A 27,613-nucleotide genomic window follows, 5' to 3' on the forward strand; every position below is an offset into this window, starting at 1 on the left:
GTGGCCATTGTAACCACCAGAGAGCTCTTTCAGGATATTGGGTAGTCTGTTTATGCCATACATTACAATTGCATTCATATTTATTGCAAAAAATAATGTACTCTCTAAGGAATCCACTTAATGGATGGAACATCAGTCTGGAGGAACTCAAGAAAGTTGAACAGAAACTTCACCTGATCACAGTGACCTGATGGCCTGAAGAAAGCTGGGCCATAGGTTCTTATTGCAGAGCAAAAATACGAAAAACTGTTGGAAGAACAAAAGGATCTAAAGCTTCCATTTGCCGTAGTTGCCACACGATAACTTATTACTTACTGCCCTGTCTTTTTGTATGCTGAATTGCTACAGGTCTAGCACAGCCGTGAGACCCTGTGCCAAGAGCGGCTTCAACAGTCAGCAGGTTCTCTGTGGAGCAGTTAGAACCGAAGTTTGTTCTGAAGCTTGGAAGTGGCCTAGGACCTGCACTCAGAACAAAATCCATCACTGTACTAAAACACCTGCTTTGCACTATTTACTTCTCAGCATTCAGCACCATCATACTACAATTTTGTCTTCGTTAATATAAGCTGCAAAACATGGTGTCATCTTAGACCTACTCAGAACTGAGTCTGACATTTTTGGGTCTTCGCAGTGCTGTGTTTGACATTCATATAACTCTACAGGTTGTAGCAAGAGCAGGAATTTGCACAATAGGGAAAGCTTATAGAGAGCATGTTTTTTAAGATTAACGTGAGCACTCCTTTGTTCGCATAAGAACTGGATATGAACCAACAGTAATAAAGACAATTGAGAAAACATGGCTTTGACAGGATTTTTTTTCTACAGTGATTAAAATACAGTTGTCCAATTAGGTAGAGGACTAAAAGCGCTATTGATTGGCCATAGAGATTGCATAATACAGTTGTTGAACTGCAGCCAAAAGGTTGAGATTTCCATGTTTTGTTTGTTGTTTTAACTGCACTAAGAAGAACATAAGCGTGTATGAAAGTTGTACTGTTGTCCCATCTTGTTCAGAATAACACAGCTGTTCTTAGGAAGCTTAACTTAACAAGCCTGGATCTGTGCAATTCTCCTTTCTCTTTCTTTAAAGTACTGACCTATTCTGAAATGTTGCCTTTTATCCACAATTGTTTGGAAGATAAAACATTATTTTATTTATAAAACTCAATTTCTGAAGTGCTAGTTGATACTTCCCAATAAATACACGTACATAAATATTTACATGTATGCATATATGTGTGTGTGCTGATACTATTACACAGTTGTAGCATGATTTCTCCATGGATTGGAAAGCAAAAAAAACCCGTATATATAGTTGTAGCATGTAATTATCATTTGGGTGTGTAGCATTGAAATGTGAACCTGTCAGTGAAAGAAATAGACATATATATCTTGGGTTAGCAAGGCAGCATTGTGCAATGTTTCTGGGAATTCCAGAGTTCGATGCTCAGTAGGAACATAAAGCATATGACCAGAAGCATCATTGAGCTCAATTTCAGTTTTTGACCAAATTATCTCTTATCTCATTTGTGTAGAAGGCTTTTACACTCCATGTGGAGAGCTTTTAAATCATATACTGTGAGATTAACACCTAGTGCTTCTTCACTCTTGCAGTAGAACGCTCTGTAGTTCTGACTGTTCTTTCCATTCAAGTCATCTCCTTCTCCTCCCTGTCCTCTGGCTAAATGGAGGAGAGGATTACTGCCAGAGGAATGTAACACTTCCAATTTGCCACGTAGGTGGTAATTGCTTCATTCCAAAGAAATTACCTCAGCAAAACCCTCAGAGTTGCATGTACCTCAGGTAAAAAGGAAGCATAGCTTCACTTCCAGAGCTTAAGTTATAAATCACGTTTAGTGTGGCATTTAATACACTTTAGCTTTGCTTTTTCAACTCTAAAGCCAAAGAAATAGTTACCTGTTTCCTTGGTTGACCAGCTTCTTATACTAATTTCCCTATCAGTCGTAGTACACGGTGATTATTATGATCTCAGCTGTTTGCTTTTCCTCATCTTCTTATTTTCCATTACATAACTGTAATTATTATTGATTATACCTAATTAGGATTCATTGTGCTTCAAAGACATAATACCCAGTCTCTGCCTCCAAAAGGTGATAATCATACATTAAGCATAACACCATGAGTGATAGCAAGAGACTAGAGTGGCCACTTCAAAAAAACATGATCTTTGTCTTAGCTAACTTGCTAGGTGTTTGTAATTAAGTAAACTCTGAGTTCAAAGTATTTTCATGAATGACTGGTATATGGAAGGGAGTACTACTACTGTGAAGTGCATTATTTTTTTATTTCTGAAAACGGTCTTTTAAATCTTAAGGGCAGCTGTATTTATCCAATGTAGAGAGCATGTACGCTTCACCACTCTTGTAAGAGGAATGGCTTGCACACTCCAGGGACTCTTCTTCCATTTCACAGGAAGTTTCCCTGTGAGCCATACTTCCCTATAAACAGGGTCTGTTCACATGCCCGTTCCTCCCCCGTTCAGAGTTCTTTATTGCTCTGCTCTCTTCAGTTCATTTCTGCCTTTTCTTCTATGCTTGGGTCTCCATGTGCCCCTTCCCTTATACCCAGGGTTATGAGATAATGAAACATTGATAGGAAATGGACTCCCGTATATATTCCATTCCACTGTCTGCCAAAACAGGTTGTCCTCCTCACTATACCAGGAGCTGTGTCTATTCCCATGTTACAGCTTTGTCTCAGAAATCAGAGGTCGCTGTTAGTGTGTCACTTACTTTGTCATACTTTGAATACTACATGGGGTACCAAAGTGTCTCACAGCAGAGTACCTGAGAAAACAAAAGGTATGTTAGTCTAGCAAAAATTGTCATCTCTGGTTTGGTCTCTAGGATGAAGAATTTGTGGATGTTCCAAGGCCGAGTTTGTTAATCAAGCTTTGGGTCTGAAGGTTTTGCCAGAGGGACGTGAAGGTTTACAAATGAACTTTGCAAGCCAGGAAGTTGGTATAAGTCACAGCTCCCACATGAGGACAATGTTTTTTCTGTCTGATGGAGGAGCCAGTGATGGTGCAGGAAAGTGACAAAGAATGAGGAAGGAAAAAAAATAGTTCAAAAAGGGAAGGTTAAAAGGCCTCAAGTTGTACTAATGCTTTGTCTTCAGCCTGTAGTACTTTTGTCTGATATTATGTATTATGCTGTTATAAGCAGTCTTTGCAAATCAGGCTCTGTAGCTACTTGTGGTACTGCAGGATATTAGCTGTATATTAGCTGTTCTAAGGCTCCAACCATTGCACCTTTTATGCATTACTGCACTTCTACCTTTTGCCATTCAATGGGAAGGATGAACAGCAGCCAGATGCTTTTGTTCTGAGGATCAGGTAGTGGGCATTCTGGGAAAGATGTTGGTAGGCATTAACAGACTATATCCCAATCAAACAATTGCAGATTGGTAAGTACAGCTGTGCCTGAAAGAGTAGCTACACTAAATAAAGTAAGGAGTACTGTTGCCTTCTCTCTCCATCAGCAATTTTTCCTAGTCCAGTAGTATTTTAGCAATCAATGCCTTAAGCATTTCCAGGAATTTTGGTTATAATGCATTACAAAGTTCACATTCTTTGTGTTATAGAAAGACAAAAATGCCATCAGGTTGAGCATGTTGTTTGGCAAAACAGCAGGCTAGCTTGTATGCTAAATGCTGTATGCACTAGATATACAATTGGACATGCAAGTTATTTTAAAACCTGTGATCAATTTGTATCAAAAAATCAAAGCAAAGGTATAACACTTGAAACTATGGTTACAAAAATGTCTTATGAAGATTCTTATTTGTAATGCATGAACCTAGCTGCTATCATTTTATTAAGTAATATTGTAACAGTAATAAAACATTTACACCAAAACAAAAGGTCATAAATCAGCAAAGTTTAAAGAAAAGCGTAATTTTTGCTTAGGCTACATGCCTAATAGATTAAAGCTACATTTATGCTACCATTTAATTGCAATTGGATTAAACTTTGATGTTTCAGCCTTTAGACAGTACTCTAATGCAATATAGTTATTTACTTTCAAACTTCTAAGACTGGTCCAAAGCATCCCGGTCAAGCTCATGTCCCAGGTTATATTACCCTTTACTGTATTCTTTCCTGTCTCCTCCTCTTAGAGGAAGTACTCATTTTCTGAATCTAACTAGATTCTATGTTGTATGCAACAAGAAAAGCTCATTATGTACTATGTCACATAAATCTGGAAAAGAAGCTGAGCTCTTCTAAAGTAATGATAGAGATATACTCAAGCATTGGAACAAATTGTCCAAAAAGGTTGCACAGTCTCTGTCATTGGAGGTGTTCAAGACCTGACCAGATATGACCCTTAACAGGATTATATGAGGTTTGACCTCATATCTGTAATCCAACAGATACGAACAACTTTGGACCACAGATTTCCTGAGATCCCTTGCCATCTGAATTATCCTATGATTCTGTAATACATTAATCCACTACTGCACTTCTATCTATTTCAATACTAATAAAAGACACACAAACACACACACACACACACACACACAAAAAGACGTGCAGTATTAGGTGCACTAAGTATTTATATATATAATATATATATATATATTTACTATCTATATTGTTACATTAGATAAATAAGGTGTGTCATCATATCCCAGGATAGAGTGCCCTACAGGAATTTCTGAATGAAATGAATCTGTGCTAGGGTCAAATTGCTGTTATGCATTTTTCATTTTTATTTTGGATTTGTTTCAGGTATTATTCCAGGCACATTTAGTATTTTGAAACAAAATGGAAGATTGTTCCAGCCCTGGGGAACTGGCTGTCTATAGAAAGTAAGTTATGTTTTCCCTTTTAGTGGAGAGATCTCAAACTCACCTAAAGAAAATATTATGAATTCTGAACAGGTATTTTCACATGGGTATTTGTTTTAGTGTTAGTTTTTGAAAGGGTGGGATTTCACCTGCTTCTGCCTTTGAAAGTGAAAACTCAGTACAACTCTAATGACCTAGCATCATGAGAGAACATTCTGCGGTGACTTCTCACTTCTATGTAGAGTGAAAGGAGTGACCTGAAAAAAGATCCTTGATAACTGTATTTTTTTCATGGATTTGAGAGCAGCGAAGTAGTGTAGATAAGAAATGAAACTGCAGTATTCTCGAACAAGAGGGCAGAGGGACTTTTGGTAAAAAGGGCAGAGAAGAAAGTGAAGTGCTGTGATTTATATTAAGTTCAAATTTCTGTCTACTGCATTTAAATCTATGCTCACAAGTTTGACCTAACTCATTTGTAACCTTGTTATGTATTGCTGCACTCCACTCAAGTTTCTCTATTCCGCTCACTTCCGTCTCCTTGGCTTCATATGTGATGCCCTCTGTAAATTTCTTTAATGTTAGGAATGTTCATATCCAACTCCTAGAACTCAGCTCCAGGGACTCACTTGTTCTTCAAAATTCATATGTACATTCTTTGCCACTGCACTGGATCTACTGCATCATTCTGAGGGAGAATATATGTTTTTTGATGAAGTAATTACAAGAAAACTTTTTTTTTTTCTGTTCTCTGTGATATTTTATTCAAATGATAACTAAGTAAGCAACCAGCATAGGTTTGTAAGAGAGTAGCAAATATGCTTTTTGAATCTTTGATGAAAGGGAATGAGTGAAGAAAAATGTAAAAGTTCTTCATGGAAGTTTAATCAATGAAGACTAATGCTGCTAAGCATTTGTTTGTTTAACCATGAAGTGTCTAATTAAGACATTTAAGTTGAAGATGTTAGACAGAGCTGAAATTGAAGCTAAATAACAAAAAGTAGAATATATAGCCTAAGCATCAAAAACATTCTAGGAGTAATGCAATAATAATTATTGCAAATATATATATATTAAAATCTACAGGTTTGAATGTTTGACTTTTAAAAGTTTGATGAAGTTTAAAATAGAAATTGTATTTCCTGACTGAGCATTTTATACATTGGTTTTAAAAGTACATCAAGTTTGTATTAGTGTCAGGGTCATATGATTTTACAAAAATGTTCCTTTGGGTAGATTACTAGGTCACAAGTTGAGGATATAAGGAAATTATCGACTGTCAGCAATAACAAATCTTATCTGAGAGGCCCTCATGTCTAAATAAAAAAGTATAAAGTAGCTCAATTCCAAGAAATTGTTCCAAGTCATCCAGAAATTTTCATCTATATAAATGAGATAGTTGAGCCACCCAGCAAGTTTTTTCTTCTGCTGCTTTAAAAGAGACAAATAAATGGAGTTGAAATGATTGTTATTGTCAGTTACTGATCTAACTGTGTACAGACACTGGTGTGCATCACACTTCTCAAAATTGATCAATACAGAATAAGCATATCATGTGCAGTGTCGCCTGCCTCTTCCTGTGTAATTTGTGTTCTTCCCCATCATTTTTTTAAAGTACTTTTCCTGTCATCATACAACAGGCTTTGGGATAAAAATAATTTTTGGTCTGCAAAAATGTTTTGGGTACAAAGTTGAAAATGGAGTTATGATGCAACTTCACCCAATCAAGCCCCTAGAAATATGTATCACGGGCCTGATTTCAATGTAGCAAGCTACCTGTAGAAATAGTGACGGGCATTGCTCAAGCCTGGCACACCTAACTTGCTTGTTTCCCAGGCCCTACCAGTAAATAATGTTCTTCATATATGTAAGTGTATCCACACCTCTCCTGTTCCATTATTTCTGAGCATGGAAGGGTCCTTCATCTAGACTGGCTGATAGATCAAAGCAGACACCCTCTTATTTTCATAGCACTAGGTATCACTTTGGTACATGTATAAGTGGAACAGATAATTACCTTTGCTGGTACTAGCAGTGGCGATTGGTTCTCATGCTTCATTTTTAGGAACCTGGTTTTATTCAGTATCAGAAAAAACAGCTATTCAAAATTTTGGATCACTTAATAATACATTTTCTCTCACATTCTATTTAACCTTTTATTATTTTTTAGAAACTGTTTTATTAGGAAAAAGTATCTGTAGATCCTGTACCTTTAAGTTTGCTTCTATAGTGTTTGCAATATACTGAACTTGCTCAGTAGGTTGTTTGTGGTTTCTAGTCTTGCTAACTGAAAGTATGTTAGGCCACCTTATGCTATGCTTTTAATTTTTGTTCTTCATTAGCACTTTAATATTGTAGGATCCAGTGTTTTCTTGTGTGGCAGGCGAACTTTTTCTTGAGGTCTCATTTTTTTCTATCCTAAGCTCTAGAATAATATAAATAGGTGATAGGTCATTAATTAGAAAGTAACTCAGGTTACTAAAGTGTGTTGCCAACTCCCCAACAGTCCAATTCAAGACTAATGCTTTGGTCTAGAACTTTGGAATGCAGTAAATAATTTGCTTTACTGACTCTTGATGAGCTTAGAAAAGTTTATGGTCTAGAATTATTATCAGTTCAGTGTGAGCTTCTGGAGCACAAAGCCAAGAAAGAGTAGATATCCTTAGGGTGCTGCAAGTTATGTTCCTAAAATTAATGATAGGGTAAGCCTAATGAAGCTGTTTCACCATATCCTGTTTTCAACACGGAGCACTCCCTCTCAAATCCCTCCCTCCTCCTCCAACATATGTCTACATTTTCTGTCAAAATAAATAGCTGTGGCTAGCTAGAATCAGAGTGCCACTAATGCTGCACTTTCCTCTTTAGTTTCTGGATTGCTGTGGCTGTTAAATACTGGAGAGTGAGACTTACACAGGTGGTATTCTTATCTGTCTCCCATCTTTTTGCAGTCCAGGACTGCAAATTTGCAAATTTAACATTAAAAAGTTATGTGGTTAAATAAATAATATTTCCTGTCCTCGGTCTTTAAAATACAGATGAAATGGTCAATTGCTTTTTGCGTAACTAGAGTGAAAAGAAGAAAGCCAATATTCTTATGTAATCATTTATTTCTTCTCAGCCTAAAGAAATTCATTATTGAATCATAGGAATTGACAATACCGTGTTGCTCAAATAAAATTGCATTTTTTAAGCCTATCTATTGTATGCCTCCAAATGAATTTATTTGCCAAGATTTTCTATTATTTTTTTTCTGCTCTCCATTTTATTTTCATAAAGCTGCCACAGCATATTGAGGAAAGCATATGTCCTAACTAGCCTGTGTTTCTGTAGTGAGAAAATGAGGATCAAGGTTACCATTAACCAAGAGGATAGAAAATCTTGTGATGTCTTGGCCAGCGTCATAATAAATTAAGGAACATCCCAGTTCCCTAGGGCTCCAAGTCATCACTGCAAAGGTCATGGTCAGCCCTTGAACTTTGGGTTGCACCCTTCCAACAAAGCAGCCCTTTACAATTAAAAGACACTTAACACATAAACACTTTCAGAGTATAAACTGTAAACACATAAAACTTTAAATACCTTGCAGCGAACCTAACCACATAAACACTACCTTTTGAGGTTTATTATGTATTTGAATTTTAAAGAAAGTAATTTTTTCTACTGTAAAATTATTAACGTGATACATTACAAATATGATTTATTATGAAAGTTATTTTTTATGCTTTGATATTATTAACTTTATATAGTTAACTACTAAACATTTAATGTTGATACAGGAAAAAGGAGCAGATTTCATTGAAAGAGTAGCTAGGTCATCGATCATTTTGTTCTTTATGTATGACTTGCTCTTGTACATGTCTGTATTGGGGGTTTACCTGGGGAGAAAAATAGAAAGATTCTGGCTTTCAAAGACCTGCTCATTGCTCTTACCACAGGCTGAATGCAAAAGAGCTGTATTTGAAGGCAATGGTTAGTATTCTCAATCTTTTATTGCTACTTTGTGCTTATTTTAGGTAAATTCCACACTCTTTGCAATTCTTACTCTTCTTACTTTTAGATTTCTCAATTCTCCAGCTCCCTTTCTCCCCTATTACTTTTCTAATTACAACTATTTCATACTTTTGAGCAAGGAAGAAGAGTTTATGCAATTTAAGAACTCTGCAATCTTGACAAAGTATTTTCTGTAGCTGCATGGGTATGGTACATTCTTTACAAGTTCACACAATTCCAATTAGATAGGAACAGAGTCAGCTGGGGAGTTTGGGCATGAGCTGGGCAGTATATACAATACGATATGTTTTTTTTCCACCAATACAGCTGAATATAAATGTCAAGAGCAATGTTCGGAGGAAAATAAGTAATCTGTAACTTCTTCATTTAGTGTTTTAAATGCCTCTTCACGTTTTCCTGTTTTCTTCAATGTTAATTTGCCTAAACTTGACATATACACTCTACTTCTTAACTTCTTTTTTTTTGAAGAGTTGTTCATTTTTACTATTTTTGCATACAAATTGTATGGTGCCTTATACTTGTACAGTTCTTCATTGAGCATTTCAGTAGAAGAAATAGGCCAGATTTTAATAGTCTCCACCTTGCCCATTCTGGTTTATCCACTCCCAGCTGTACATCTTATAATGCCTACCTCAGTCATGCCAAGCTCACATTTTTCTGTGTTGATTATTAGCTCCTGATGTCAGGCACTGCCTTCTGAGTCAAAAGTAGGACTCATTCTCAGTTGTAAATGTCTATTGTTGTTATGAGCAACTGTAGATTTGTACAGACCTGTCAGTGATGTCAGTTTATACAATGTAGTTGGTATGTTCCTCGTGCTGAAAGCGAGTATTTGGAACTTACATGACCTGATTTCATTTTAAATCTGCAGATTCTAGAGTATAAAGTCATACTAGACAAGCCCTAGCTTTAGCGAATGATCAGTTATAGGTGTTGGATAGGCCTTGTCATTGTATATCTATTTTATAACAATTTGCAAAGCAGGTGACTCCTTCTGGTTCTAAAATTTGGACTGTACTTAATCCAAGGCCTTTTCAGAGGTTTAGTGTTCTCTCCTGTAGCATATCTACTATCTTTTGTCACACAAGAGATGGTACTGGGCACTTCAAAAAGCTTATATATTAAAAAGATGCTTGTCACAAAGGCTTTTCAGAGCACAGAAACAGACAGAAAGTAGTAAGAGACCAGGAACAGTCCCTTCAGGTCTTTCTATACCTGTACATTGAACATAATTCATAATTTTCTTCTACTCAGTGTTCTAAACCTTGCCACTAAAAGAGTTAGATTTATTCAGATACTGCCAAGCAGAAAAAAGCACAATGGTTCTGCGTTTCTAATTCCCATTTCAACACTCAATTTGCAATTGAGTTTTTGAAAATTGCCCTAGTAAATGGTAAATGTTTCTTATTTTGGGGACTTGGGAAATTATTTCATGTGTGCTTCCCAAGGTGCTGGTTGTAGAATGAATATTCTATCCTGTTGACCTACTATATATGTATTCTGGCCACTTGTATATGATAACAGGGCTCTGATTCTACTCTGGTTTACTTCAATCAAGTTATTTGATGGTGGAACTCAGAAGTGCTGCTACCTACAAATCCATTTAAATGATGTCTCTTGACTCCACTCAGAACTGGTTACTTTGCAACCAGACAACATCTCAATAGGCACTAGAGTGACATTGTAAGATCTCCAGATCATTAAAAAATGAAACCTGGAAGTGTGACTGAAGTGTGAGAGGATGTTTATTCATCTGTGTTGCTGTGGAGAGGTTGCAAAATGGTGTAATTCATTAAGTCAGTTAAATAGTTAGTTACCCTGTGTTTGACGAAATACATGAACATCATGTTTTTCCCAAGATTTTTTTTTCTGAAATATGAATATCCTGTGGACAGATGTTTCCTAGGGAAAATTCAGTTGAATTTCTAAGGCATTGTGAATCGAGACAATTTGTTAGGACTAGTGGTAGAGAGCCACTACTATTACAAGACTATTTTTCTGCAATGATTATACATTCTTGCTAATCCCATAAGAACCATGACAGTGCCATGAGAACTTTTGAGAATTTATTCACCAGAAAATGATACAAGAATAGCTTTCTCTGTCCCTTGTATACTGTTTTCTCTATTACCTAATACAGTTCTAATTCCTTATTATTTAGTAATATGCATTTGGTGAAAGTGAATACTTGATTAAGTTCTTTTCCAAGTAAAAATGTTGCATGTTATTTCCTGTAGTCAAGCTACTGGATGTAGATATCAATTTATTTATTTATTTATTTATTAAGATATTAGTCATAGGGAAACAGATATTTACAAACAGTGTATATAAACATTTATTTACCTTTTAATTTGAAGAGGAAAACAACATATGGTCCCTGATGTTCTATCAACATTAAAACATCACAGGATTTAGCTGACCAATATTAATGCCATATCACAAATGAAATGAGGATTAGTATGGTGGAAGCAGAAGCATCTATTTCCAGTTGCTACCCCAAAATAAGTTACCAATCATTTTGTTAGAATGAGTTATTTGAATTTGTGGTAAATACTCATTACGGTTTTTGTGTTATGCTGGCAAAAGGGAGTACAGAAGAGTATTTGATGATACACCCTCTTGTGAATTAAAGGAATCTAAACCTAAAACCTGAAAAAAAAAAAAAAAAGAGACGGGAAATGAGAAAGAGGGAGACAGTGAGACATTGGAGAGAGGAAAGGGTTTGGGAATGCGTCTAACATTAAATACCTACAAAAAGAGAAGTTGCAAAAAACATGATGTTTTTTTGTTTGTTTTGTTTTGTGTTTTTTTTTTGTGTGTTGTTGTTTTGTTTGTTTGTTTTGAAATGCCAAGCATCTGCATTTCCCACTGACTTCATGGATTAGATGTTTTTTCAACAAATGTGTTCAAAATCCATAGTAGCATTCTCATCTAAGAATATATCAATGGAAGACTGATTAGTTCAAGACCCAGTGTTTTCTAAAATATCAAAGGAAAAATCAACAAGGCACTAATATGTGTGCTTTTGTCTATAACTGATCTGTCATGTGGTGGGACATACTTGTCTATCGCAGGTTTCAGAGTCCCTAGACATGTTTCTAAACCTTTTATAGGCTGGTGCTTGCAGTTAGATTCTAAGACTAAAGAAAATTATGTGGTGTTCTCTAAAGAAAGTACCTTTCCACAGGCTTACAAGGTGTTAACTGTTCTCTTTAATTTTGATTTCCATACAATGTGTGTAGATGCCTCAGCTGAAGTAAAAGACAAATTTCTTGGTAAGTGATTCACTTGCTTAGCCAGGTTTGCCTGCGTAATGTAGAATTGTAATATCGATGTTACAAAGTGACTCTCCTAAAACCTTCTCACCAAATATAATCATGCTATTACTGTTTACTCTGACAGCAGCTTCCTTCTATCCAAGGAGCTCAGCACATTTCACAACCATTAAACCTCCCAATGAAATAGTTAAATATTATTATCCCATTTTCTAGATGAGACATATAGAGATTAATGACTTGTTAGAGTCACACAGGAAATTGGTGACAGAGCAAGGAATAGATGGCAGCCCCCCCAGCTCTTATGCCTATTGTTTTGTTCACAGAATGACTCTTTCTGCCCCAAAGAAAAGGCACTCCTGTTCTTGTAGCAGTACTGCTAATGCATGAACTGAAAAGGTGGATTACTGAGTCAGTGACATAAGTAAAACAACATCAACTCTGCTTTTCTTCTACTAATATAATAGAGGAACTAAGCTATTATTGGCACAGGGATGCTTTACAACAGGTTGTAAAGATTGCAAGAGACTTAGACCTGAATATGAAGAAAGTGAGGGAGAGGAAGGGGGATTTCAGCAGTATGGTGCAGGACCATCCTCCAGAAATCTAGTATGACCAGCATTGACAGAACAGCTATTAGTCTTGGCTTGTGTCTTGAACATAGCAATTAATTCCTGAGCTTCTAGATTTGACTGTGGCTGTACCTCAGTATTTCTGTTTCAGCTGAGGAAAATGCAGTCTTCACTGTGTTGGTCACAGGAGATAACGGTGTTTTCTCTTCTGCTTTGTGGAGAAAAAGGCACTGATCACTTCTGTTGACCATCCAGAAATGGTATCCGTGTTCATTCCTTTGCTGGATATGATGAGGCCAATACTTAAGTGCGGACTCATTGGCTATGTCCAGTTTCTCAGTTTACAGTTTAATGCAGATAAAAGAGTAATGTTTCTCTCCTACCCTGTCCAACACATCTAACTTCCCCTTATAGGTTAACCACTTAAAAACCTCCAAAATCTAAACCGACTATTTTGTTACTTACCTCCTCTTTTTATTTCAGAGTTGGTCACTATTTGTCATCTGTCATGTTGACCTTTTAAAAAGGTCATAATTCAGTGAAAAGACTAAATGCAAATTAAATGCAAATTAACATAATATAAGTTAAAAGTAAATTAAATCACGAAAGGTATTGCAACTAGCAGGATCTTCTTGTCTTTTGAAATTTCAAAGTGAATAAAGTTACAAGTTTTATTAAGTAGTTTAAAAAAAGATTCTAAGAATATGAAGAGAGATTCAGGGTGCTTGTTCAAATGTAGGAACAGAAGAATTAAAGTGTGGAAGATCTGAAGAAATTTCATAAACTAAGGCAATGTTTAGAGAACTGAAACCTAAGAGAAAGCTCAAGTTTCTGCTTAACTAGAAAGAAGACAGGGACCTGATGTGCACTTAAGTTTTCACCTTAGGCATCGCATGAAGTACAGTAAATATTCTGACTATACAAGCACACAATGAAATAGTAATCTGTGAAATGCATCATCTTAGTTAAAGCGGGAGTACGCATAAATGCTTACACATAAAATTACATCAGAGATTTTTGTTGGAAAGTTGCTGTAAAAGTGAAATATTTCAGTATGTGGTTTTTAATTTTTGAGATTATTCCTGCTGTTAATCATTATGAGGGTTATGCACTTACAGATTTATATCTGTAATGTAACAGTGTCTATATAGGAGGTATTATGCTATCTGTGTTTTGTCTGTATGAGTGTACACACAAGTATACACAATATGACAAATTCTATGAAACTTTGCGCTGTCAAATTTATATTAAGTAAAGAAGGAAAGTTTAGTTTTTAGTTTGTTCTTTAGTGCAGTAGAAATTACGAGTTTTATGTTCCACTTATGTTCTGAGAGAAATATATATTTTTTAAAATAATTACTGCATGTATTTATGTATAGTCTGTGCAATATTATCCTGCCTAGCTACATAGTTTTAAATTAGAGGAGTCCGTTAGGAGGAATTCCTGGCAGAGGTGAAAATAAAGTACAATCCAGAAGATAATCAGGAGTCCTAAATGAATTGAGAGGAAAGCCGTTAACTGGGCTCAGCCTGACTCTCACCTGGGCTGGCGATGTTTCTTCTCTCAGTCAGGGTTAGGGTAGAAGATGATTCTTAAGAAATCTTAAAGATGCTAGCCTACGCAGAGAAAGGGGTTGAGTGAACTTCTCAGGGAGTGTCACTGAGTGCTGACAAGGACTGACGCATACCACGTATGGCAGTGAACTTTCCGTATGACCTTGGCCAAGTCACTTAATCCCTCCATGACTTGGTTTCCTCACCTGTAAAATTAAGTAGTAATAACACTTCCCTGCCTCAGAAGAAGCTGTGTGGATTACTTCATTACTATTTTTAAGGCGTGTTCAAAGAAATAGGAAAGATGCAAGGGAAGTCTTATTATTTATTGCTGGAAACCTGTACAATATCAAATAACTTGTTGATCAAGTCCTGGCTATATATGTTGTTAACTGGCTATTGCTTGGGAATTTGATATTATCAGAAACCCCATGAGCCCATCACACCTTCCTTCATGCCTCTGTTTCCTTTATGCTCTTGTATTCAAGTAGTTGTGCACACATTGTTAAGCAAAATCAGCCTCTCTGCCTAACAAAAAATACTCATGTTTCTTCAATAACTGCTTTTTGGCTGCTACAAATAATAAAGCTGAGACCCCCAAAGCTGAAATCGTATTCCATTATCAGGAAACACGCTGTATTATAGTTTGATATAGAGATAAATAATAACCTTCCTAGTGGATTATGGTTTTGAAGAAATGGATCCCAAGTGTCTACACTGATTTTGAAATCCAAAGGAACATTCCTGTTCTGACTGAACAGAAGCTCTTAGCTGGAGTTCTGTCATTATTAATACCAGATCTATGCATTATCTGGTCATGTAGCGGTACAAATTTCAAGGGTATCAGTTATGGACATGCAACTACATTTCTGATAAGTTACCCAAAAGTCAATTAGCCTAACTAGTTAAGATTTTTTAATGCATGAATGTGCATCAGCAAAGTGAGTTAATAGTAACCAGTGTTTTGCACCATGTAGCTGTGTTATTTTTGACCCAGTACTGTTGGATTACTAGGCATTCTAAAGCTAAACTTATACCACTGAACCCTAACTGCTTGCTCATGAATGGGCCACACTTGTATATATCAAGTATATATGTGCATTGCATTAACTACAGATGAATCCTCTAGGCCCCAGGGACTTACAAATAGCCTGTAAACAATTTTCTTATTTTAACCATGCCAGAAGTATTCTAGATCCACAGATAAAAAATTACATACAAACATAATATTTCAGTAAATCCAGTAGGTGGTATGTGTATGACAGACCATTTAGCTTCTCGGGATTGTGGAAACAATGAATTCTGATTGTTAATATTAAGGTTCTAGATTTCTTTTAGACTGCATATCTGAGTAGTCAGACCCCTTTCCTATGTCTCCCAATTCCATGAGCAATGTTTAAATTCTTTACGTCAATCTGAATATAGAGTCTGGTAAAGCACTAACAAATGGTAGTCACTGTGGTTTATATGAAGTATTGCGTATGTTTGCAGCTACACCCAAACACTCACCTTATAAGCACATAGGGACAACGCTATTTGCTAGCTTGCACAACACAAGATAAGATGACGCAATGTTCGGATGTCATTGCTGTTGTATATACTGTTCGTGACAGGTGTTTCTCCTGAGCAACACAGAAGTGTATGACATCAGTAAGCACAATCTTTTTCACCCTCATTTCGGCTGTGGCATAAAAAAAATAAAACAAAATAAAAATGAGTAGATGCGGTCCCCCTTTTTTTTAAAACTCACTAATTCTCCTGTTAGGCTCCCAGTGACATCATCTAAGACTTTCAGGGTGTGGGCCATTATTGTTATTTATAGAGAACGAGTCTTTACATTAATTCTGTCAGGGTTTAAATCAGACAAGAAAAGTGCTAACATGAGCAGACAAGCAATTAAAGATGACAAGGAACTGAAAATGTTTAATATGAGAGAAAGGATAACTTTCATATCTTTTTATTTTCTAGAAAAATAATGTATGTCACTGTTTTGCTAAATTATCAGTTACACGTTTTTTGAGAGTACATTTAATATACTTCCTTAGAAGTGCAAAATAAACTATATGTATTTGGCTCTTATAATGCACTAAAATAATGTAATCCTTTTTTTGAAGAGAGACACTATACTTAGCTAGAATGAGACAAATAGGCTAGGACTATTCTGAGCTGTAAGGAATTCTACCATATTACGTGGTGGCATATTTTTAAGAGGGGGATGTAATTATTTGACATAGGAAGTGTAATGTTTACAAATAAACAAAAATGTGGGAATACTTAAAGGCCTGGGAAATAGGACATAAATATTGACACAGAAGAAAGACAGTTTTTAAAGGGAAAGTAAACATCCCTCTTGTTATAATCCTAATGATATAATTCACAAAGCCTAGTAAGAAGGTTTAGCAGTAAATTTAGACTACAAAATGTGTTTTGAAATTTCAGATGAGTACTTTCCAGTTACTTAAAATATGCTGGAGGATTGCAGCTAAGATAACATTGTCTTAATAGCATAAATCCTGTACACTGAACAAACCATTTTTATTTGGAGCAGAAAAGTAGGATATTTTCATTTAAATTGCAGAAAATTGCTTTTGACTTTCAAAGTAGGTGTTAGGGAAGCAAATTTTGGTTTTAACAGTTATAGGAATTTTTCTTGGCCTTCCCTCTTTGAGCAAGAAGGAAACAAAGAAAAGGACTGGGAGATCTTTGGAAAGCATCTGGCATGTGAGAGGAGGCAGGGACATTCAGTAATATTTGTTTTCATTGTCCAAATTTTGTGTGGAAGAAACAGTTTCTCTCCCTTCTCACTTGTTTTTATTGTTTCAGTTTGGAGGTCTCAGTGAAGGAAGACTGGTTATAATCTCACATCTTGATGTCCACAGACCTGCCCTAAACAATGTAATGTATATTCAATGATATAATGTATATTAAGTGATCAACATTTTGTTTGATTTATGCATTTGTATACAGCCTTACTCTTGGCACAGTACACATTTGTAGTCTTACAGATCACATCTCAGAAGTTGCAATTTTAAACACATTTTCTTTGGAAACATTTTGGAGTGGTTATTGTGCTGCCATGCAATGTCTCCCAGCGTACCTGAGGTATCCATGCAAACAGGTTCTCAATTCTGCTGCAAAGTCCAAGACTCAGTGGTTTATTAATGCTGCATACTGGAAGCATCAAAGCAGTTCGATAAGGACACCAGACCCTAATGAAAATAACCCTCACATCGTTTACGTTGCTATTTATGTAAGTAGACATTAGCTGAAGCTTTGTTACACTTTTTAACATTTCTAGTTGCAATGTATTTTACCAGCAAAAAATTGTCTTTGGCACAGAAGTTGCAGAGAGTAAGCTGGAGGCTGCTGAGTGTCATGAAGGGACAGTTGGAGGTCCTGATGTCAGTGTGGAAAAAGAAAACAGGCTCTTTGGTCTGATTTGATGTAAAGAGTTTTTGGAAGAAACAAAATATTTCTAGAAAACTCTGCTAGTGTTTCCCTACCAAGGAGATACTGTTTTGCTTGGGCAAGTAGTTGGCTTCCCCTTTGTCCACCTTTAACATTTCCACATGCTGCCTTGTAGGGATCCTGTTCCTCACAGGAACAACTGAAAATTGTCCTTTCGAGTGTGGAGACCTGAAAAAGATTTTTTTTAATGGTAGTTCTGAAGTACAGGTAAATCATTGCTGAATCAGTGCCTTATGTTTGATGCAGTGTAAATACTGTTCTTTTGAAATAAACCACAAGCAGTAATGTTGAATATGGGCTGGGACACTGAGTTTACAACTCTCACGCTATAAATAATGGTCTGAGTCTTTACCAACTTATTCAGTATAGTATTTTATTGGTGTAATAGCCAACAAAAGCATTTTACTTGTCTTATCTATGGGTCTTAATCATAATGTTATCAAGATTACAGCAATTCATTGTCTGACATTTATACGTCTGCCTGCCAAACTCAACATTCATGGAGTGCTCAGTCCCATGCGTGGTTGCCAGGAGTAATAGTCCTGATGGTTCTGGCTACCTGTCCGTATCTTCTAGCTGGTAGTGAAATGTGGCAATCTTTCTGCTGACATTCAGTCTTTATAGAAGCCCTAGTGTTTTATACAAGAAAGGTCTTGCATATATGCATTTGTAAGATCCCAGCTCTTTGTTTATTTGTTTCAGTTGCCATTCCTTGTTGTGTCATTTATTTGACTGCATTGCCAGTAAGCTCTTGTATTTGTGGTGTGTAGCATGCATTTTCACTACTGTTTATAACTTTGGTATCAATGGTAAGTTTAGTGGTACAGTAAGGAGAGGAAGATTATCATCTCTTCCCCAATGGATAGTAGTAGATAACAAGTAATATCTTTCATAATGAAATACTGTAAATAAAATCCAACTCAATAATTAAAGGTGATTAACTGAAAGAGAATACTGTTAGTTAAATATGCTTAATTTTTAAAATAGATAATGTTCTTCAAATGCTGATGGCATTTAAAATTTTAAGTGTATTTTAAATGCCCAAATATCAAGATATTGGAGAATTTTCATGTGAACAGTCTTTGGTTCATGGATTTCCTGTTATTCCCTGGTTAAATAGAAGTGACTCTCACATGTCATTCTGCTTTTGGACTTTATTCCTAATCTTCAGCAGAGGGTTTGTGAAAATACTTCCAAGGGGAAAAAAATGTTTTGTTTTCAATGCACGTCAGGTGCAAGAACTTCAGATCCTACCCACAAGGTACATGAGATAAAACAGCCTCATTAATTCTGCTATGAGAAAATGCTTGGCAGCATTACCATGAATTGAATTGTCCATGTCTTCTCCTATGATAAGAAAAGAGTAAAAAAGTGAAAAGCCAGCAGCAGGATACTCTGAAGTCAAATTAAATAGCCTAGTGTAGAATATTTTACTCAAATGGCTCATGAAATATTAGTAAAGCTTTTGTATAGCACAAGTTTGTAGATTTTAATCAACATATTAGTTTAGTCTGTCAACCTTCAGAAGCCTTACCTGTCCCTGATGCCTAGCTAAAGGTCAAAGGGGGCATGATTCACCCATGAGGAGTGCGTGTTGTCATCGCCCCAGCTGGGCAGGAGAGTCCCACCTGCGGTGTCCCAATTTCCAGGGAAGAGGCGCGATTGGCCGTGCTGGCTCCCCGCCTCGCCAAGGATTGGCCAAGCCGTTCACCTCCTCCCTCTCATCTTGCTGGGCATCCGCACTCTCGGGCTGCAGCTCTTCACGCTGACCACAGAGGGACCGGAGGATGCCCACGCATCAGCACTTGGTCGATAAGGTGTGTTGCTGGGGATGTGGTGGACAGGGTGTACGCCAACTGGTGATACTGACTCTCAAGGGTAAAGGGTTTGGCTCAACAATTAAAGAAAAAGGAAAGGAGGAAAGGAGAAAAATACTCATAAAGAATGAGTTAGAAAGGGGTACATAGGACTGAGTCTTGAACTGTTGGCAGGATAAACCTGCCAAGACTGGCTTTTTTTTTTTTTTAACACAAAATATATTTATCATATTAAGTCCCCTATATTTAAAGGCTTTTAAAACACCTTTTGTTTCTATTCAGAAGTTTGCCCCAGGCTCCTGAGTAGCAAACCACCAAAGTGTCTCTTCCCAAGTCCACTAGGCTTTGAATGAAGTAGCTAACTAAACAGTACCCAGGGATTTAATTGGTGGCCTGAAGTCCTACTAAACTAAATGTGGAAGAGGATTCTTAAGGTGGCAGTTCAAGTACTGCAGAGATGAGCCATACAGGCTCACAGGAAGATGAGATTGTATCTGTCTATACCTGTGGACACAGTAAGCTTATCTTGATTTCTTAGAAACTTGCAAATAAGTTTTATTTCACAGAGTTCCCTGTGCTTCTATTTAATAAATATTTACTGTAAGATTTTTTTACATTTTCTTAGGGAAAAAAAATGTAAATTTTTGTTCCAATATACCATGACTCCATTGAATAGGTATTGAAACTCGTATTCCATGAAAATAATTTTCTGCTCCTGCCTCAAGTCTGGAGTTGGAATTTTGTAAGATGCTAACATCACTTCCTCATCTTAATCTCAGTTCTGAAGGATATTATAATGGGACTTTTAGGGTTGTTCTATAACTGTTAAGACAGGGAACTGTCTTAAGTTAACTGATGCAAAGAGAATGCACCTCAGCCATGTTTCAACTTGTTGTGTGTTTCTGTCTGTCCTCTAAATAGTAAAAGAGGAAAGAGGTTTCAGAGTAGTTTTCTTTCATGGTAGAGTGCAGCTCCAGATTTTTTCCAATCCCAGCTGAGCCAGTGCTAAGGATTCTGTGCTTTGAAATGGAACGTCTAATTACAAACAGATTTTTTTCCATCTTAAGCATGAGTCAGACAAAGATTTCAACAACACATAGTCTAGTTCATATTAAATCACTGTTTACCACATCTGTTAATATAATAGCACCTACATGCTGTATTTAAAATTTAATTAGAAGTGGGCTATGTCAAAACAGTCACAAGAGATTGGATAACCGCACCCAGTGGACTGATACCCAGACACAATGCTTACAAGGATCCCATTTAAATGACATTTTCATGAGACTTTTGGGAGGGATAGTCTCCTTCTGCTTTAAAGACAGGATAAATAACACATATAACTTTCCTGATTGCTGCATTTAGTGATTGTGACACCATGCAAACCTTCATCACCTTTGTATAGGAAATCTTTCAACACTTCAGTCACTTGCTTTGTCTGTTGATTCACAGTTTTTTTTAAATGTTGTTTAAGTTGAGTTCAGAGGTAAGCGCACGTGTTTAGATTAGTGTTCTGAAGCTTTTTCTTCCCGTGCTTCCAGGTTATTCTCCTATTAGTTTTAATTAGCACATACAAAAATGAATGGCCTTATCCATTCATGCACAAATTAAGATGCACAGATAGATGATACAAATTGGACACATCTCATACATTGTGTTTGAAATGCTTCCAAAGGATTTTAAGGAACTCTTGAGTACTTCAGGAAACAAGTATTTCAGAAAGCTGCTGAGAGTTCTCCAGGGCATTTAACGATAGACTTCTTGGATGTTTTTTTGGAAGTGGGAGTAGACAAAGCAATAAATAGAGAGCTTATTAGTCATGGTTATATCTACAAAAAGCAGTTTGAGAGATCAAGGCTTATGTCTGAGTTCTTGAATAAAGATCTGGGCTAAACCTGACTGCTCAACAATGAAGAAGTTTGTATAAAGCCTTTCCTGGTCCTAATCCATAATGCAAAAGACATGACTGTAATGGACTGTTGTCATGTAACCAGAGAATTTAATCTTCAGTTAATAATTCAGTATTTTAGAATTAAAGTATTTGTGTCATTTATTGCACTGTTTTCTCAGCGTATATATGTATTTTGTTTAATTGATTTTCTTCAAACTATATAAATACAATGAAAGCCAAGCTTTCTATGTTTGTTTCCTACCCTGGAGAAAGGCAGATATCTGTCAACTATGACAAGTACTAAAAAGAAGCTACTATAAACTATATCTTGTTTTTTTTTGCGTGTGTGTGTGTTTTTTTTTTTTCCACAGATGAGAAGGCACTCCTGCTTTGTTTTTTTGTTCTGTGGAATATTTTTGCCCAGAATCCTTAGTTTTCCACAGACAAATACTTCAATTGATTGTGATTCTCTGTTACCAAACTATGAAGCTGAACCACAGACATCTGCACCACCATATATTATTGCTGTATCTTTTGATAACTTTGAACCAGGAAATGAAATCCAAGGTAAATAATCTGAGTGACCTATAATCTTTATCTGTGTCTCCCAGAATTACCAGACTTCACCAGAATTCCTCCATTTCTCTCTGTGTATCTATTTTTTTATTTCAGTCTTATTCTTTTGTACTTGAGATGTTCCTTTTTTGTAAATATTTCATATCTATATATGTTTTTATATATTTATATAATTGAACATATATACTCAATTTATTTTTTCTTTTCATATATAACAAATACCTTAACTTCATGCTGTAGTTCCTGTGGCAAAAGTAAAAATCATGAGACAGCTGGCCAAACTAGACTAATAATTAGTTGCTCTAACTTTGTATTTAAGTATTTGCTGTCATATCAACCCTCTGCAATACAAAGGGATTCAGAACACTGTATATGACAACTCAAGAGTGAGATACTTTGAGTCATGTTTGTAAGAGCTGCATCCCAGATTTTATCAAATTGCAGGAGGTGGAGCTGTTGTGCCTTTTTATCTTCCTAATCCTGAGTTGCTCTCTGGATGGAACACGTTGACAGCCTTGTTTTTCCACACTATGATGCCATCTCATGGGGCTGTCACACTTTAAGTGACTTGTGACTGCTTCTTATTCATTTGGTAGAACAAGCATGGCAGTGGAAGTGAGTTGTAATGCGTCACATTTCCACTGTTGTATCTCAGTCACTCAAAATAAGAGTTTTTCACTAAGTGTTACTTTCCAGCTGGGCTTCTGTTTTACCTGACCCAAGTAGTGTGGATGTGGTTCCATGGGAAGTGATAGCTAGGGAGAAGAATGGAGAAGCATTAGAGTTCTGTTATAACTGTCACTCTTGGAAAAATATACGTGAATTATTCCTTTAAGAATGAGAGGGCTGTTTGATTACTGATAGCTGTTTTTAAAACACTGTTGCTGGCAGAATGATGGATGGATTTACGTATCTGTAGACTGTTCTGTGAGGTTGTACGAGACTTACTGTGACATAGATATTGAATCTCAGATGCTGCTAACCTTGACATTTTTCACCATTTTATGTACCCTTACTTTACTTTCTTTAGCACCACTTTTTTATTGTGTCGAGTTGTAAGAATCCCATACCTATTCTCAGGGAGCTGCAGTAGGCTGCCCTTCCAATGGATGTGTTGCTCTTTCACCTTAGGCATGCTATATGCCAACATCTAGAGTCCCAACTGTGCTTCCTTTAACACTGTATTCAAGTGTTGGATGCCATCCCTCCTACGAGACCTGAGGTGAATTAGGGTTGAAATTGATGGCAAATTGAAAGTCTAATTATGTGGGCATTTTGAAATGTTAAATTGTCACGGTATGACTGGCCCCTGCCTTCACTTCTGTGTCATTCCCAGGTTACCTATTTTTTATCTGCTAATACTTATTTTTAATGGCTACCACACACCTAAGTCATAGAAACCATTATTCTGGTTTTATTTGTGAAAGTTCCCAATACTGGCATTACTGGAGCAAATTTATAATATATCATAACATTTTCGATTATGATCTTGAAACTTAGTTTCAGTTCAGATGTACACAAAACATGAAAATGTGCTTTTTCATGTATTTCAGAGCCCCTTCAGCAGTAACATTTCAGTCAAATTGAGTAGTTTATAATTATTGATTTTTGTTTCTTTGTTTTATATTTAATCTCAGACATGAGAGCCAAACTGTCTAGCTTCTCTCTCTCTTTTTTTTTTTTTTTCCAGTTGTAACTCATCAAAAGGTTCTGCAATTCAACCTTAGGCAAAAGTTAATCTCTTCTTTTGAAATGGATGTAGAAAGAATTGCAAATCTCTTTCTCCCATGACTATTTTAACTTTTTATAGGCCTAATTAGAAAACAAGTAAGCTTTTGATAAGGGAGTATTCTGAGCATGCATAGGGGAACAAATCAATTAATAAAAAAAAAAATCGAATTAATTAGTAGACCAGAATTACTTGTAAAATTGTCAGTAAATCATATGTTTCATTTTACTTTCTAATAGACTTTGTTACACACAAATGCTTCTCCAAACTTATTTTTTTCTTTTATGGTCATTTTTGATTTTTAATAAAAATTGTAATAATATCCCAACTTTTCTTTTTTTAAATTGTGAAAAATTTTAATTTATTCCTATGTGTGCCATCTTATATTCTTTAGAGGGAAAATTTATTGTTAGCCACTTAAGTGGTTTTGGTAGTGTATGAAACTTAAGTTTCTCAAAATATCTGTTTTTATAGTGACTTTAGAAGCCCTTAGAGATGCTGGTTTTAAAGGATTTAATCTACAAGCTCGAGAAATAGAAGGAGATGTTCCTGTTGGTACTTTTAAAATTACAGATCCAAACACAAAAGGCTTGGAATGTCATAACATGACGGTATGTGTTCACTCTTTGGAATACTTACATAAGCTTGGTTTCCTTCTAAATACTTTAATCTGATGTAATAAAAGATACTAGTGTTTTTAATGGCAAAAATATTTCATCAGTAGAGCTTAATTTAGACTTTCTCAAGAAATGCATTTATCTTCTACATGTGATACAAATCTAATGTAAAAACTACTTGATACTTCCTAGAAGGGCATCAGTGTTGTAGTACAGGCAGTTACCCTTATACGGACAAAAATTTATTTTTTGTCTTATATGTATTTCTCTTTAATTGCAGAATTCAGCAGTAAGTCATGCAAACTCAGATGTGAAACAGAAAGTTACAACAACATGGATTGCTCCACATGATGTTAGAGATCTTCAGTTCATGTAAATAATGGCGTTGTTTTTTTTTCTTTCTTTGCCTAGAAAATTTATTTTCATAGAATATTTTAACATGCATTTGTGCTATTGTTTCTGATGTTTTTGTTTTGTCACAGTCATGTTTTGTTTCATAGGTTATCATGCCTTTCCACTGTGTCCATTAAATAAAACGATTTCTGTCTTAAGTTATACTGTTTAAAAAGTAGCTAAGTAAACACCATCCTACAGACATTAATATATGTAAATAATTCCATTAAGCACAGTGTCATTAATGGATCTTTGAGTAACCAGTTTTTACACTATGACTTCTTTAATTACAAGAGCAACAGTGATAGTGCAACTAGTTCCCTGAGTAAGTCATGTTCAGATTCTATTCAGTTGCTACTTTAAAAAAATAATAAATCTTTCCTTTTGGACAGTGGGGAAAAATACCAGTTTGTGGAAATGTTTGAAAGTTAAGTTTAAAGACAAGTTAATTCATTTAGGATGATATCATCCTAAATTGTCTTCAACATACTTTTTTTGTGACTTTTGGAGGATATGACCCATGAACTAACTACTGAAGAAAACAGGAGAAGACAAGTTTTTACGATGTTTAATATTACTTTACAAGTTTCAGATCTGTAAGAAAAAGAATTATCTGCTATAACAAAATACCTGCTTGATGTAACTGGAAAAAATCTTAATATTTGATAGCTTAATGTTGTTTGAAGTATAGATTTATGACAGGAGATGTCTTGTCCTTGCTTCACTAAATCTTGAGGAATACAAAAAGAGGCAAAAGAAGACAAATAAAAATAACAAAACTATTTCCATTGCTTATGCCATGAAAATCAGATCACCATCATAGATTTAGATCATCTAAATGGGCAATGTAAGGATATGTAATATTCCCCACAAGAGTCAGTGCTTTCCAGGATAGTGTCCATCTTTTTCTTTCCGTGCTCAGTACCAATTTTATTTATCTTCAGAAAGAGATTGGATGATAATACTGTAAAAACAAAATAAATGTTCTGGACATTCTTTTCAAACTTCTACTGCATAACCCTCAAAATCAATATTTAATAGATTTTCTTGGCTGATCGTTGAAATAAGTGTTTAATCGTATTTTATAATGAAACATTTTGATATAAAAAATATTTTATTTTCTTTGCAGTGCAACTGTTGTTCAAGATCTAGAGAAATTTTGGGTTGGAATTCAAAGCAAAATTCTCACACCTACACGTTCTGAGTCAGTTAATGGGACAGGAAGACAAAAAAGGAAGGTATGTTTTGAGTGCATTTACATACTAGCAACTAATATATTCAATTAAAATATCTGTGAGTAGATATACATTTGCTATTATGTGTTCATTAGGATGGCCAAATTCAGCAGATACCTTCAATGCTTTTAACTGTCTTTCATCAATTTGGTAAAAGGGTTAAAATAAAATAAATATTGTTTTCTCCCCAAGATAAGTAAGGAAATTAATAATCTAGTTATCAAAACAGTACATAGCACAGATACAAAGAAAAGAAAATAGGTGTTAAGGAGGATTCTGCTTTACTTCTGGCACGTACTATGCTTTTACTTTGCTGCTGCCTCAGTCCTGGGTAACTACAGCTATATATCATATTCTTAGAAACGTATTTGCTTCTTTATTTATTTTGGACAGAGAATCACTTATATTAAGCATCTTAAACATGATAGGTAGCTTAAGTAAATAGAATGTGTTCAAATCTACAGTATTGGCTCTTGAATGGAGCAGCACTGATTTATGTCATCTGGTGATCTAAGTCCGAGCAAATACTTGTATTATTGTCCATTGCCTCACCAAATGTATCTCTTATTTCTGATAAGTTTTTTTTCTTTTACAGTAAATAATTTTTATTTTTTTTTCCTCTCCACAGCTTATGATAGAAATAGAATGCAGCAAGGTGAGAACAACTTATCTACAATTTCCCAAGTTTCTGTTACCTCAAATTTAGAATTCCTGTCCTACTAGTCCAGTTATTTCATGGTTATAGGATTAAGGTTATTTCATACCATCCAAATTATCTTCCTAGAGAGATCTTATTTGTGCTTACATTCTTGTGTTTAGTTTTGAAGATATTTTTAACAAGACAACATTAAATCTCAGGTGAGATCATTACAACAGGTAAGGTATTGTAAGCAATCAACACTTGACTTCTTCACTCAGGCCACAGATGTAAATTCAATTTAGTTTCCTCTTCAGAATAACTTGCTGTTTGTTCGTGAGTCAATAAACAATAACAGGAACCTGTACTTTCTTACAGCGTGGAGGAACGTACACAAGACAAGGTGGATGTGTTGTGGTAAATATTCATTCTACAGAGACTACTGCTAATTGTCAAAAATCTTAAGACCTAGTCAAAAATTGCTTCTCATCACATCTTTATTCCTTTGTAATTCGGTTTATTTTTCTTTTTGTCACTTTGCCTTGGTTGACTAAAATCCTAAGTTTCTAAATGGTTGTCAGCCTTGTTATCACTTCTTCCTACAGTTTCTCTCTAGATAATCTAAAATGACTTTCTAATAGAACTTTTCATTTGCCTAGCTTTACTTTATAGCTATAGTGCTTCCTTGCTTATGGATCTTTTCAATATTGCTTAGTTCAAACAGATCTGGAGCCTTGCACTCTTCAAATTATCATCTAGCTATAGGATTTAACTATTTGATTTTTTTTTCCTGAAAATTATTATTTTCAGCTCAGTGAAAAAGTCCTTTCTTCTTTCCTTCCTCCCAGCAAATATGGCCTACATTTCATAGTGTCTAGTGGTTACATAGTTACTTCAGTAAAAAGTTTCCATCTGAATGTTGCTTAACTTGGCACTATTTAATGATCTTACTAGAGTAGACCTGATCCTCAATGACAGACATGGTATATAAGGACAGATAAAAAATGGTTGGATAGTTCTACTGCAAGCAGC

The 27,613-nt window shown here is 35.6% G+C and overlaps 1 protein-coding gene and 1 long non-coding RNA gene across 40 annotated transcripts in view; one reads left to right on the forward strand and one right to left on the reverse strand.

The window, feature by feature from the left end:
- Nucleotides 1-19,347: 19,347 nt before the first annotated feature.
- Nucleotides 19,348-27,613, forward strand: part of LOC106039479 (pro-resilin-like) — a 53,612-nt gene continuing 45,346 nt past the window's right edge. For all 39 annotated transcript variants that reach the window (XM_048067149.2, XM_048067155.2, XM_048067154.2 and 36 more), the window contains exons 1-7: nucleotides 19,348-19,503; nucleotides 21,766-21,961; nucleotides 24,174-24,310; nucleotides 24,597-24,688; nucleotides 25,839-25,947; nucleotides 26,573-26,599; nucleotides 26,960-26,998. In XM_048067149.2, coding sequence (XP_047923106.2) covers nucleotides 19,474-19,503; nucleotides 21,766-21,961; nucleotides 24,174-24,310; nucleotides 24,597-24,688; nucleotides 25,839-25,947; nucleotides 26,573-26,599; nucleotides 26,960-26,998 — 630 coding nt within the window. In that variant the 5' untranslated portion in view covers nucleotides 19,348-19,473. The remainder of the gene's footprint in view (nucleotides 19,504-21,765; nucleotides 21,962-24,173; nucleotides 24,311-24,596; nucleotides 24,689-25,838; nucleotides 25,948-26,572; nucleotides 26,600-26,959; nucleotides 26,999-27,613) is intronic.
- Nucleotides 21,926-27,613, reverse strand: part of LOC106039481 (uncharacterized) — a 30,275-nt gene continuing 24,587 nt past the window's right edge. The window contains exon 5 of the long non-coding RNA XR_007164598.2: nucleotides 21,926-22,725. This is a non-coding gene — a long non-coding RNA (uncharacterized lncRNA). The remainder of the gene's footprint in view (nucleotides 22,726-27,613) is intronic.

The sequence above is a fragment of the Anser cygnoides genome, chromosome 8 (assembly GCF_040182565.1).
Source record: "Anser cygnoides isolate HZ-2024a breed goose chromosome 8, Taihu_goose_T2T_genome, whole genome shotgun sequence".
Lineage (NCBI taxonomy): Eukaryota > Metazoa > Chordata > Aves > Anseriformes > Anatidae > Anser > Anser cygnoides.